The 14,567-nt window shown below is 45.9% G+C and overlaps 1 protein-coding gene across 1 annotated transcript in view; it reads right to left on the reverse strand.

Moving 5' to 3' along the window:
- tdrd12 (tudor domain containing 12) overlaps positions 1 to 14,567 on the reverse strand; it is a 192,850-nt gene that overhangs the window by 152,527 nt on the left and 25,756 nt on the right. Inside the window, exons 8-10 of the mRNA XM_072517655.1 lie at positions 14,327 to 14,549; positions 12,630 to 12,810; positions 11,678 to 11,786 (exon numbers count right to left, since the gene is read on the reverse strand). Coding sequence (XP_072373756.1) covers positions 11,678 to 11,786; positions 12,630 to 12,810; positions 14,327 to 14,549 — 513 coding nt within the window. The remainder of the gene's footprint in view (positions 1 to 11,677; positions 11,787 to 12,629; positions 12,811 to 14,326; positions 14,550 to 14,567) is intronic.

Consider the following 14,567-nt stretch of genomic DNA (forward strand, 5'->3'; position numbering starts at 1 on the left):
TGCATGAGTAGCGATTACTTTGTATAATAAATGTGCTTTGATTTGAATCTTACGAACTGATGTGTTGAGTTATTGATCATTACTTGAACTTGAACCTCGTGGCGGCATCATACAGATACCTGGCGACTCGAGAGCAAAGGTTATAAAACAGAGCCAATTGAACCAACCAAACGTTAGCAACATATTACTGGCGACATCTGACGGGACCCGATCTAGAAGTGGCTTCACCACTCTGGGCAAACCCAAAAATTTGAATTAGAGATCCAATTGGGAACAGAAAACCATAAGTGTTCAAGCAGTTCTGATCAATCCTCATAATTCGGAAGTGTGTTAAATGCATGCGTAACTAACAGGGCGATAAGGTTATACGGATAGATGTTTTTGTTGTGACAAAACTGTCGGGAGTTTGTATTCCGGAAAAATAGCGAAAGTCGTACCCGTAATTACAGCACCGCCTTAATCCCCCTCGTTCCAAATTTAAGATAGCATTCAGATAGGAAAGATGGCAATGCAGGCAATCCAACGCCTCATGAATCCAGAAGAATTTGCGGTCGCAGCGACCAGCAGCAGTAGAGTAGGACAATGTCCCGTTTGGGAAGAGGAAATCAGGAAGTACCTCAAAAGGAAAGGATGGACCCTTTGGAGCGAATTCTGTAACAATGAGGAAACAGGTCCCGGGAGTAGAGGACATATTTGGTGGGAGAACCTGAGCGCGATTCGCAAGAAGAGCTTAGGAAAAGCTCGCAAGCCGATGGCAATCGTGTCCTGTTTGGCACAGTTGCGAGGCACAGAGGAGGTCGTTAGGACGCTCCGGAAAGAAGTAGAAGGCATACATCGAATGAGCAAGGTCGATGTCAGTGAGGTAGAAAGAGAGAGAACGTAGAATTGAGGAGGAAGTTGGCAGCAAAAGTCGGAGAGGTGGATGATGCCAAGTGGGGACACCAGTCTTGTCTGGCGCATCCAAGCAGCTTCCAGTCCCAGTACGAAAAGGCCAATCAGGACACGCAACGTGCAGTCCTGGTACGAGAGGAAACCGAGAAGCAGGTAGAGGCATTGCAGAGGCACTGTAGTGACCTGAAGGCAGCGTTAAGAGCACTCCATGCTGGCACCAGGGAGCAAAGACAAAGCTGACTAGACCACGCAAAGTGCCGGAAGCAGATTGCAGAACTGCAATTTCTGCTTTCAGTTCGAAAAGGATTCCAGGAAACCTTTGGATCACAGTTAGACGAGGAAGACGGCCCGGATTGGGAAGAGTTAAATGAGATAGCGCAGAGATATGTTCAGGGAACATGTGCACAGGGAAAGCCCCAGAAGAGAAAAGCGCAGCAACCCCCCACAGAGCAGATAGTTCAGGCTCCAGTGAATCCAGTCACCACCCACCGCACAGCCACATCGGACGACACGGAATTTCTGTACACCACCCCCTTAACAGTGACCCAATTACGGGACGCGTGCGAGAAAATCAAACCGTTCCTCCCCACCTCAGACCCCCACCACTTCTTTGCCAGAGTAAAGCACCAGGCGACCATGTATGGCCTGGATGAGCGAGAGCACATGATGCTCACAGTTTTGAGTTTGGACCCTTCGGTCGTAGCAGCCCTTCCCGACCCACAGAAAGTAGGAGGCACCCTTGCAGAAATGCATACCGCGATCCTAGACGTGATCGGGTATAACCTGGGTGACCCTGTAGATGGCCTCAATAAGTGCAGGCAAAAAAAAAACCAGCACCCCACAGCGTTTGCTGGACGCCTGTGGATCCATTTTACAGCAGTTTTTGGAGACTTAGACCGCGCCCATTTGTCCCCAGACAACATGGCCAAATGGACCCGCACCCTTATCTCCCATGCCACAGAAACAGGACAAAAAGCGTGTGCGAATTATGATCCCTCAGAGGAGGCTCATAATCAGAAATGGGTCGTAAAAAGATCGTCCCGCGCCTGGGAGCAGTCTGTACAAAACAAACCCGCAGTTAAAAATCCCGAAGAACAGCAGGCAGAAGCAGACAAACAAGCAGTTAAAACACACCAGAACCCCGCATGGGTAAATGAAGGCAAGAACAGCCCCCCACCAAAGTCACAGGAGTGTTACAACTGTGGACAGTTGGGACACTTTGCAAGAGAATGCAATGCCCCACGAAAGCCACAGAGAGCACAGCAGGCAGGCACCCTGAATAAGAATAAGACAGAGCCCATACATAGTGTGAGCACCCGTTCAGATCAGACGGACGTGAACGGAACGGACTGACGGTGTTCGGGCTCCCCCAGTTGGGTCTGCGACACCCTTTGGGATAGGACCGGCCGACCGGTAGTTGCAGCGAAAATATGGGGACAGCCCATCGAGTTTCTCTGGGACACAGGAGGGTCCCGCACCACAATAAATTCCTCCACCATGTTTCAAAAGGACACGTGGCCCACTACAGCCACTATCACCCTCAGCGGCTTTACAGGCCACTCACAGCAGGGACACATCACAGCCCCTGTACCCATTCAAATCGGCAACATCACCACAAAGCACCCCATAGTTTAAGTCGATCTACCCCACACGGCAGAACACATTTTGGGCATAGATTTTATGAATTCCCACCACCTATCCTTTGATCCAGTCAACCAATGTGTCTGGAAAATGGCAAAATCCGCAAGAGCCCCCGCAATGCTCACAATAGGTGAATACGCCAACAAAATTAGCGCAGTAGGCGGATTTTGGTTTAACCCGACTACAATTAGCACAGACATGCAGGTTAGGGCAGCTTTACAAAAGAACAGGACAGCATTCGCGACCCACAAACACGACTGTGGCCGGATGACTAGTTCAGTACAAATCACAGGACCGGACCCTAGATCCCAAAAGCAATATGGATTTCCCCAAGAGGCAGAGGGAGAAATCGCGAAAGTAATCGACAGCTTATTAGAGCAGGGCGTACTCAGATCAGTGGCCTCCACTAATAATGCCCCGATTTGGCCAGTGAGAAAGCCCGATGGATCATGGCGACTGACCATCGATTACCGGGAACGCAACAAAATCACCCCCGCAGCAGCCCCCACAGTAGCAACAAGTCCCGAGACCATGCTCAAGCAGGGACTCAATTCCCGATACTTTACGGTTTTGGATATCAGTAATGGATTCTGGGCCATTCCATTGGCAAAGGTGTGCCAGTACAAATTTGCCTTCACCTTTAAAAATCAACAGTACACGTGGACATGCCTTCCACAAGGATTCCACAACTCCCACTCCATTTTCCACCGACAGCTGGCAAATGGTTTAGCCAAATTTTCTCGCCCCGAATGTCTGGTCCAGTACGTAGACAACATACTACTGCAGACAGACACCAAGGAAGAGCACATCGAGCTTCTGTCCGAACTCCTGGAACTCCTACAAGCAATTGGATGTAAAGTTAACCCCAAAAAGGCCCAGATTTTGGAAAACAAGGTGATATATGAGTACAATTATCACGCATGGTAAACGCGAGATCGAGCACAACAGGATTGACTCGATTGCTAAATTGTCCCTTCCCCAGAATGTTTCATCCCTCCGGTCGTTTTTAGGGCTGGTTGGCTACTGCTGAAACCACATTGACGGTTTTGCCAGCAAGGCAGCGCCCCTCTCAGACCTCCTAAAGAAAGGAGCCCCCTGGGAATGGCTTCCACAGCAGACGGATGCTGTGGACTCTTTGAAAAGAGCACTCATAGCAGCCCCCGCACTACAAGTTCCAGACCCGCTTTCCCCTTACGCCATAGAGGTAGCAAGCACAGACCGCACCCTTTCGGCCATGCTCCTTCAGGAACGGCACGAACAGTTAAGGCCCGTGGTTTACGCGTCCAGAGTTTTAGATGCTGTGGAGCAGGGATTCTCAGCTGGTGAAAGGCACCTGCTTGCAGTTTTTTGGGCAGTACAGTATTTTTCGTACATAACCGGACTGAACCCCATCACAATTCTGACAGAACACACCCCCACCCAACTTTTATTGGACGGACAACTCAAGGATACAGTTAGTCAGATTAGAGCAGCCAGATGGACCCTTCTTTTGCAGGGACGGGACATCACTGTTAAAAGGACAAAGACCCACACTTTTTTTTAGCCGATAACCTACAGTACCCCAGAACCCCCCATGAATGTGAAATTATCTCTCCACACCACAACACAGGCCCCTTTATTGCTAAAACACCCCCCCAGAGAGATAGGTAGTTCAACCCAGAGCCCCCAGCACACAGACACGTGTGGGCCCATAAGGATATATGTGGATGGATCTCCCACAATATTAGTAGGGAAGCGCATAACAGGATGTGGCATTTACGTCGAGGACGCGCAGGGACGCGCCCTAGAAGAAATAGCAATAAAACTTCCAGGACACTTAGGCGCACAGGCGGCAGAACTTGCGGCCATCGCATACATAGTGGAACACCCAGATTCCATCCCCAGCCCAGCAGACATATATTCGGACAGCCTCTATGTCTGCAACAGCCTTACGGAATTGCTACCCCTGTGGAAAGCAAGAGGATTTGTTTCCGCAGACGGAAAACCCCTCCCTCAGCCCCATTGCTCCGTCACATCTTAGAGCGAGCACAGAACAGGACTTTTGGAATAGTTAAAGTTCGTAGTCACCATCGTTCCTCCCCACCTGGAAATGTAAAAGCCAACGCACTGGCTAAAGCAGGTTCCAGGCATGGATATTTTTGGCCACCCCCCGAAAGCACACCAGTGAATGCAGTTCTGGTCTCGCAGACTAATATCGAGGGTTTAATGCAGGCCCAGAAGCAGGACAACAATCTCAGGGAGATTTTAAAAGGAAACTGTCCAGCACCTTTTGAGAGATTTAAGAACGCTCTGACCACACATGATGGTGTGGTGTTAAAAGACACCCTTTATGTGGTTCCTGAACAGGACAGGAATCAACTGATTTGTTTCTTCCAGGACATTCCGGGACATCAGGGAATCGATCCCACTACAGCCCACCTCAGGCAGCTCTGTTGGTGGCCGAGTTTGAAAGAAGATGTAACTCACTACGTTGAGAATAGTCTTATCTGTGCCCAGAACAATCCGGACAGATACGCCAAAAAAGCTCAACTCAGTCACACCCGATCCGTTAATGGCCCCTGGTCTAACCTCCAGATTGATTATATTGGACCATTGCCCCCTTGCAGGAATGGTTATAAATATGTACTCGTGGTGATAGACACGTTTACGAAATGGGTGAAGCATTCCCATCCAGAACGAACACACAAAGACCACAGCCAAAATTTTAACCCACCACATCTTTACGAGATGGGGACTCCCCCGCACCATCGAATCAGACCAAGGTTTCCATTTTACAGGACGTGTCATGCAGAACGTCCTCACGATATTTGGCATTACCCAAAAATTCCACATTGCATACCACCCCCAGTCAAGTGGTATCGTGGAGCGCAGGAATCAGACCCTAAAATCCACCCTCAGAAAAATGGTCCAGCAAAACACCACTTGGGACTCAGTCCATAAGACATAGGAGCGGAAGGCCATTCGGCCCATCGAGTCCACTCCACCATTCAATCATGGCTGATTTCAACTCCATTTACCAGCTCTCTCCACAGCCCTTAATTCCTCGAGAAATCAAGAATTTATCAACTTCTGTCTTAAAGACACTCAACGTCCCGGCCTCCACCGCCCTCTGTGGCAATGAATTCCACAGACCTACCATTCTCTGGCTGAAGAAATTTCTCCTCATCTCTGTTCTAAAGTGACTCCCTTTTATTCTAAGGCTGTGCCCCCGGGTCCTAGTCTCCCCTGCTAATGGAAACAACTTCCCTACATCCACCCTATCTAAGCCATTCATTATCTTGTAAGTTTCTATTAGATCTCCCCTCAACCTCCTAAACTCCAATGAATATAATCCCAGGATCCTCAGACGTTCATCGTATGTTAGGCCTACCATTCCTGGGATCATCCGTGTGAATCTCCGCTGGACCCGCTCCAGTGCCAGTATGTCCTTCCTGAGATGTGGGGCCCAAAATTGCTCACAGTATTCTAAATGGGGCCTAACTAATGCTTTATAAAGCTTCAGAAGTACATCCCTGCATTTATATTCCAAGCCTCTTGAGATAAATGACAACATTGCATTTGCTTTCTTAATTACGGACTCAACCTGCAAGTTTATCTTTAGAGAATCCTGGACTAGGACTCCCAAGTTCCTTTGCACTTCAGCATTATGAATTTTGTCACCGTTTAGAAAATAGTCCATGCCTCTATTCTTTTTTCCAAAGTGCAAGACCTTGCACTTGCCCACGTTGAATTTCATCAGCCATTTCTTGGACCACTCTCCTAAACTGTCTAAATCTTTCTGCAGCCTCCCCACCTCCTCCATACTACCTGCCCCTCCACCTATCTTTGTATCATCGGCAAACTTAGCCAGAATGCCCCCAGTCCCGTCATCTAGATCGTTAATATATAAAGAGAACAGCTGTGGCCCCAACACTGAACCCTGCGGGACACCACTCGTCACCGGTTGCCATTCCGAAAAAGAACCTTTTATCCCAACTCTCTGCCTTCTGCCTGACAGCCAATCGTCAATCCATGTTAGTACCTTGCCTCGAATACCATGGGCCCTTATTTTACTCAGCAGTCTCCCGTGAGGCACCTTATCAAAGGCCTTTTGGAAGTCAAGATAGATAACATCCATTGGCTCTCCTTGGTCTAACCTATTTCTTATCTCTTCAAAGAACTCCAACAGGTTTGTCAGGCACGACCTCCCCTTACTAAATCCATGCTGACTTGTCCTAATCCAACCCTGCACTTCCAAGAATTTAGAAATCTCATCCTTAACAATGGATTCTAGAATCTTGCCAACAACCGAGGTTAGGCTAATTGGCCTATAATTTTCCATCTTTTTCCTTGTTCCCTTCTTGAACAGGGGGGTTACAACAGCGATTTTCCAATCCTCTGGGACTTTCCCGGACTCCAGTGACTTTTGAAAGATCATAACTAACGCCTCCACTATTTCTTCAGCTATCTCCTTCAGAACTCTAGGATGTAGTCCATCCGGGCCCGGAGATTTATCAATTTTTAGACCTCTTTGTTTCTCTAGCACTTTCTCCTTTGTGATGGCTACCATATTCAACTCTGCCCCCTGACTCTCCGGAATTGTTGGGATATTACTCATGTCTTCTACTGTGAAGACTGATGCAAAGTACTTATTTAGTTCCTCAGCTATTTCCTCGTCTCCCATCACAAAATTACCAGCGTCATTTTGGAGCGGCCCAATGTCAACTTTTGCCTCCGTTTGTTTTTAATGTATTTAAAGAAACTTTTACTATCATTCCTAATGTTACTGGCTAGCCTACCTTCATATTTGATCCTCTCTTTCCTTATTTCTCTCTTTGTTATCCTCTGTTTATTTTTGTAGCCTTCACAATCTTCTGACTTCAAACTACTCTTTGCCACATTATAGGCTTTCTCTTTTGCTTTGATGCATTCCCTAACTTCCTTTGTCAGCCATGGCTGCCTAATCCCCCCCTCTGATAACCTTTCTTTTCTTTGGGATGAACCTCTGTACTGTGTCCTCAATTACTCCCAGAAACTCCTGCCATTGCTGTTCTACTGTCTTTCCCACTAGGCTCTGCTCCCAGTCGATTTTCGTCAGTTCCTCCCTCATGCCACTGTAGTTACCTTTATTTAACTGTAGCACCTTTACATCTGATTCTACCTTCTTTCTTTCAAATTGGAGATTGAATTCTACCATATTATGATCACTGCCTCCTAAGTGCTCCCTTACTTTAAGATCTTTAATCAAGTCTGGCTCATTACATAACACTAAGTCCAGAATGGCCTGTTCCCTCGTGGGCTCCATCACAAGCTGTTCCAAAAAGCCCTCCTGTAAACATTCAATGAATTCCCTTTCCTTGGGTCCACTGGCAGCATTATTTACCCAGTCCACCTGCATATTGAAGTCCCCCATGATCACTGTGACCTTGCCTTTCTGACATGCACTTTCTATTTTGTGGTGCATTTTGTGCCCCCGGTCCTGACCACTGTTAGGAGGCCTGTACATAACTCCCATTATGGTTTTTTTGCCTTTGTGGTTCCTCAACTCTACCCACACAGACTCCACATCACCTGGTCCTATGTCGTTTAGTGCTATTGATTTAATTTCATTCCTAATTAACAAGGCAACCCCACCCCCTTTGCCCACCTCTCTGTCTTTTCGATAGGTTGTGAATCCCTGGATGTTTAAATGCCAGTCCTGAACCCCCTGCAACCATGTCTCTGTGATGCCTACCACATCATACCTGCCAGTCACAATCTGGGCCACAAGCTCATCTGCCTTGTTCCGTACACTGCGCGCATTTAAATATAGCACCTTTAATTCTCTATTGACCGTCCCTTTTTGTTTTCTTAGTGTGGTGGACCTTGGTTTACTGAACCTTTCCATACACTGTCATATTTTGTGGGATGGAGACTATCGTAACCTCTCCTGAGTTTTGTCTTTTCGTGCTTTTTTGTATTCCTAAGCAGCTACGCTTCCCACTGATTACTTCACCTCTTGGTTCCCTGACGTTCCCTTCCCCCCCAATCTTTAGTTTAAAGTGCTATTGACCACCCTATTTACTCTTTTCGCCAGAACACTGGTCCCAGCTCGGTTCAGGTGGAGACCATCCCAACAGTATAGGTCCCCCCTGTCCCAAAACTGATGCCAGTGTCCCATGAAAAGGAACCCCTCTTTCCCACACCACTCTTTCAGCCACTTGTTAACTTCCCTTATTCTTGCCTCCCTATGCCAATTTGCACGTGGCTCGGGCAGTAATCCGGAGATTATGACCCTTGACGACCTGTTTTTTAATTTGAATCCTAGCTCTTTATAATCTCTAAACAGGTCTTCTTTCCTAGACTTGCCTATGTTGTTGGTACCGACATGGACCACAACAACTGGATCCTCCCCCTCCCTCTCCAGTATCCTTTCAAGCCGGTCAGAGATGTCCCGCACCCTAGCACCGGGCAGGCAACATACCATGCGGGACTCTTTATCCTGCTCACAAAGGATACTATCTATCCCCCTGATAATAGAATCCCCTGCAACTTGCCTATTTACTCCCTCCCCTTGAATGGCCTGCTGAACCATGGTGCCTTGGTCAGCTGACTCATCCTTCCTGCAGCCCTGTTCGCCATCCACACAGGGAGCAAGTGCCTCATACCTGTTGGACAGAGTCAAGGGCTGAGGCTCCTGAGTTCCTAACTGCTGGTTCCCTTTACCTGCCTGACTTGCAGTCACACCCTGCTGTCCCTGGCCACTGGCAGGATTTAAACTACTTACTCTGACAGGTGTGACTGCCTCCTGAAACACAGTGTCCAGGTAAGTCTCCCCCTCCCAGATGTGCCTCAGTGTTTGAAGCTCAGACTCCAGCTCATCAACTCTGAGCCGGAGCTCTTCGAGCAGCCAACACTTACTGCAGATGTGGTCGCTGCAGCTCGCAATGGGATCTGCCAGCTCCCACATCAAGCAGCTCAAGCTGCTCCCCTTTGTGCTGATGTTTTTGCGAAATACAGTTTCCACATCCACAGGTTACACCCCACACACTCTCATGACCGGACGCCCCATGAAAGGCACAGAATTTTTATCAGGATTAGATGTGACCAGCCCCAAAGTGACGGCCCTCACACACGAGAAAGCAGTAGAACAATTAGTGGCAAATGTTAAAACGGCTCAGCTTGCAGCCGCAGTGAAATTGGGCACAAGAAAGAAACAGAGCAAGGCCTGTTAGTTGTAGAAGTAGCTTAGAAATAGAATTTATGCATGAGTAGAGATTACTGTGTATAATAAATGTGCTTTGATTTGAATCTTACTAATCGGTGTATTGGGTTATTGATCATTACTTGAACTTAAACCTCGTGGCGGTATCATACAGATTTTACCTCGAGAGCAAAGGTTATAAAACAGAGCCAATTGAACCAACCAAAAGTTAGCACCACTGCTCAGTCTGGATGATGAGAAACTTCACCTATAACACAGAGACCTCTGGCCCCAGGGATTGGCATAATAATAATAATAATAAAAATCGCTTTTCACAAGTAGGCTTCCATGAAGTTACTATGAAAAGCCCCTAGTCGCCACATTCCGGCACCTGTTCAGAGAGGCCGGTATGGGAATTGAACCCACGATGCTGGCCTTGTTCTGCATTACAAGCCAGCTTTTAGCCCACTGTGCTAAACCAGCCCGCTATGTGCACATCACCCCCCAAATCCCATACCTGTCTGAGCCACATCAGGCGATGCCTAACAGAAAGTTGACCCCCACAGCACAAACTATCGTCTTACATGACAGAAGGACAACCGCGCAACCTCAAACGAACCATTGTATGCAGCAAACTACCCAGTCTTCAGAACAGTGACCACGACACCACACAACCCTGCCATGGCAATCTCTGCAAGACGTGCCAGATCATTGACATGGATACCACTATTACACGTGAGAACACCACCCACCAGGTACGCGGTACGTACTCGTGCGACTTGGCCAACGTTGTCTACCTCATACGCTGCAGGAAAGGATGTCCCGAAGCGTGGTACATTGGCGAGACCATGCAGACGCTGCGACAACGAATGAACGGACATCGCGCAACAATCACCAGGCAGGAATGTTCCCTTCCAGTCGGAGAACACTTCAGCAGTCAAGGGCATTCAGCCTCTGATCTCCTGGTAAGCGTTCTCCAAGGCGGCCTTCAGGACGCGCAACAACGCAGAATCGCCGAGCAGAAACTTATAGCCAAGTTCCGCACACATGAGTGCGGCCTCAACCGGGACCTGGGATTCATGTCACATTACATTCATCCCCCACCATCTGGCCTGCGAAATCCTACCAATTGTCCTGGCTTGATGTAATTCACACCTCTTTAACCTGGGGTTACCCCATCTCTGGATCTGTAAAGATTTAATCACCTGCTAATGGCCGCATTCCAAGCATTGTTTGGCATCTTTGAATTTGTCTATATATGTGTTTCTGGAACAGACCTCTTCATTCACCTGAGGAAGGAGCAGCGCTCCGAAAGCTAGTGGCATCGAAACAAACCTGTTGGACTTTAACCTGGTGTTGTAAGACTTCGTACTGTGCTCACCCCAGTCCAACGCCGGCATCTCCACATCATGACAGAAGGATGTCACTCTCAGTATTTTACTACGGAGTAGTGGTGCTCATGAAGAAGGCATTTTGCTCTTTCTCTCATCAATTTATTTCCTTGCATTCCAAACAATGTGGACTCCTTGTTAAGTTTGCATTTCATACAAGTTGGTTGTTGCTCACTCTCCATTTCCTTATCTGAATGGTTAGCTTTCATGCATGTTTTCAGAGTGTTGCCAGACTACTTAAACACAGCATTAATACAATTCTGATCCTCTCACAATGTCAACACATGCACACATTCAGCAGGAACTGCTACACCGCTTTCAGGAGTAGGAACCCCAGACAATTTTCCTCTCCTTAACTTCAGTGTACTGAACCCAATTAAAGGAATCTTTCTGTTAGCAGAGCATTTTCAGCACAGAGCTAGGATCAGATTAACGACTTATTGGAAAAACTTCCTTGGCCACCCCAGAATCAATTGGCAAATTTTAAATGAAGATGAATTACACTATTCATAGTATAAATATAAGTGCAATTTTATCATGTATTAGCCCTGGAAAATAGTATTTTATTGCATAAATATTTATTTTAAATTACATTAATAAGTAGAATAAAAACATAACTTGTTGAAGCTGGTATTTCATCATATTTCTGCAAAGCTGTGGAGATTTTCTTGTCCTTTCTCATTTCACCATGGAAGTAAAACCTAAGTTTAAAAAAGGCGAGGAGAAGTGAATACATGGCAGCCGATTCACCTACATTCATACCCTGATAACTGGAAATGGAATCATAGAATCCCTACAGTGCAGGCCATTCAGCCCATCAGGTCCGCAGCAACCCTCTGAAAGAACATCTCTATCTAGGCTCACTCCGCCACCCTATCCCCGTAATCCCACCTAACCGTTCAACACCGAGGGGCAATTTAACATGGTCAATTAATATGAAAACTTGTGAAACAATACATTTTGGGAGAAACAAGATAAATTTGCACTGAATGGCAAAACTATAAAAGAGCATAGACATGTGGGAACAAGTTGATAAAAGTTATTTAAAAAAAAGAGGCACAGCACAAAGCAAAGCTACAATGCCCAGCCTGTATGAATCAATAGTTCAGCTATTGAAGGATGGAGAGGGTGAAATCAAGATTTACTGAGATGATACCAGAGATAGGAAATGTTGGTGTAATCTTATGGGGGAAGTGGCAGAGAGATGGAGGTGGGTGTCTTCAGTATATCTTTTATAGTAGCTGACATATTCATTAAACGTGAGTAAATCTGGCATATCGGCCACAATGATAAATACTCTGCCGATGTGTAAATCTCCACTGCACTGATACAAATTCCTCACACTTGAAAAAAACTTTAACAATTTGATAGAATTACAGAACCAGCATTATGTTTTCCAAAAGATAATGTCCCTTTCTGTTTTTCTTCTATTTTACTGTAAGCAGTACCACAGGATGAATAAAATACATTTTTATGGAGCTACAGCTGATAAACAATTATTCTTATTAGCAGAGGAAAGCCAATTGAAATGCATATACACGTACCTTGTTTTCTTGCAATCGGATTGTTTTTCCAAAGGACAAAGGGAAAACGTTTTGACTGACTCCACCGATTTTCTGCTGGATATGGATACAGTTGTCTTGCTGCATTGTTTATTCAAGTTTTTGCAGGATAGGTTCTCTCGGGATTGTAGACATTGAGAAACTGCCCCTTGGCCAGCAGAGCCTACAGAGACAGTTAAGAAGTCCAAATATATTTAATTCATAATAAAAGGTAAACATAATATGGAACTCCAAAACTAAAAAAGACTTAGTTATATAGTGCCTTCCATGGCCACAGGATGTCACAAAACAATTTACAACCAACAGAACAAGTATAGTCAATATTGTAATGTAGGAAATGCAGCAGACAATTTATGCACACCACACTCCCATAAACAGCAATATAATAGCCAGATAATCTGTTTGTGTGATATTGATTGTGAGATAAAATGTTGTCTTATATAAATAGGGTATCCACAAAATAATGGGAGGATGAGTGACATAGACATTGGAATACTAAATTTGCTGATGCTATTAAACGTGAAGTTCTGGCAAATTGAGAATAAAACCAAATCGACTGCAGTAGGACATAGATGAATAAAACAGGTAGACAAGTGGCAAAAATAATTGAATACAGAAGTGTGAGGTAAGCATTTTGGCAGAAGGCTTAGGGAGAGGCAATATAGGCTTAATGGTACAATTATAAAGTGAGTGTGTTGAGACATAGGGATCTGTGGGTTCATGAGCTTAAATCATAGATTATCATAGAATTTACAGTGCAGAAGGAGGCCATTCGGCCCATCGAGTCTGCACCGGCTCTTGGAAAGAGCACCCTACCCAAGGTCAACACCTCCGCCCTATCCCCATAACCCAGTAACCCCACCCAACACTAAGGGCAATTTTGGACACTAAGGGCAATTTATCATGGCCAATCCACCTAACCCGCACATCTTTGGACTGTGGGAGGAAACCGGAGCACCCGGAGGAAACCCACGCACACACGGGGAGGATGTGCAGACTCCACACAGACAGTGACTGACCCAAGCCGGAATCGAACCTGGGACCCTGGAGCTGTGAAGCAATTGTGCTATCCACAAGGCTACCGTGCTGCCCTTAGAATGAATGGAGCATTTGGGATTTTGGGCTTCATTAGAGACAAGAGATATACTCACTCGGGATATTGAATGCAAAAGCAGGTTAAGTTACTCTGATTCTATAAGCTAAGCCTTAACAAGGCTCTGGTCAGGTCACAACTATAGAGTATTACATCCAGTTCTGGTCACCACACTTCGGAAGCCAGTGTCCTCAAGAGTGCAGAGATGATTTACCAGAATGATTTCAGGGACGAAAGGGATTTTAGCTATATTAGAAAGGCTGGAGTTGTTTTATTTGGAGCAAAGAGTTAGCCGATTGTGCAGGACACACAAATTTAAAGCAAGAAATGGGCGGGGGTCTGGAGGAAAGATGAGGAAGATTTTTTTTTAAAAACAAGTTATGACCTGGAAGCAGTTCAGATCAACAATTAAAATGCACATCCAAAATGACCAGTAACGAAAGTATAACCAAGTAGAATATACAGCCTTAAGCAAATTTAAGCTAAACAGCATTTAGGAATGCCTTACAACTGATGAAATGTGACAATTTGACAGAAGATATGAAAAACAAGAAAGCAATAGACACAGTCAAGAGCTTGATCTCACCTTGGTTTCCTTGGTTTAATATTGTAAGTGCAGTCCCTTGCACAGTTTCAGACCAAAGAGCTAATGCTGCATGACCAATATTCTTCTTAACTGGTGCTTCTTCTTTCTGGCACGATACTGAAGAGACCTCTGATGAAGATTTCAGATTTTTTGCCAGATTTTGATTTTTTGGTGAAATGTAACATGCAAAAAATTTTGCTACTAAATCATCATTCAGACACACCTTAAAAAGAAAAATTAA

Source organism: Scyliorhinus torazame, chromosome 10, assembly GCF_047496885.1.
Source record: "Scyliorhinus torazame isolate Kashiwa2021f chromosome 10, sScyTor2.1, whole genome shotgun sequence".
Lineage (NCBI taxonomy): Eukaryota > Metazoa > Chordata > Chondrichthyes > Carcharhiniformes > Scyliorhinidae > Scyliorhinus > Scyliorhinus torazame.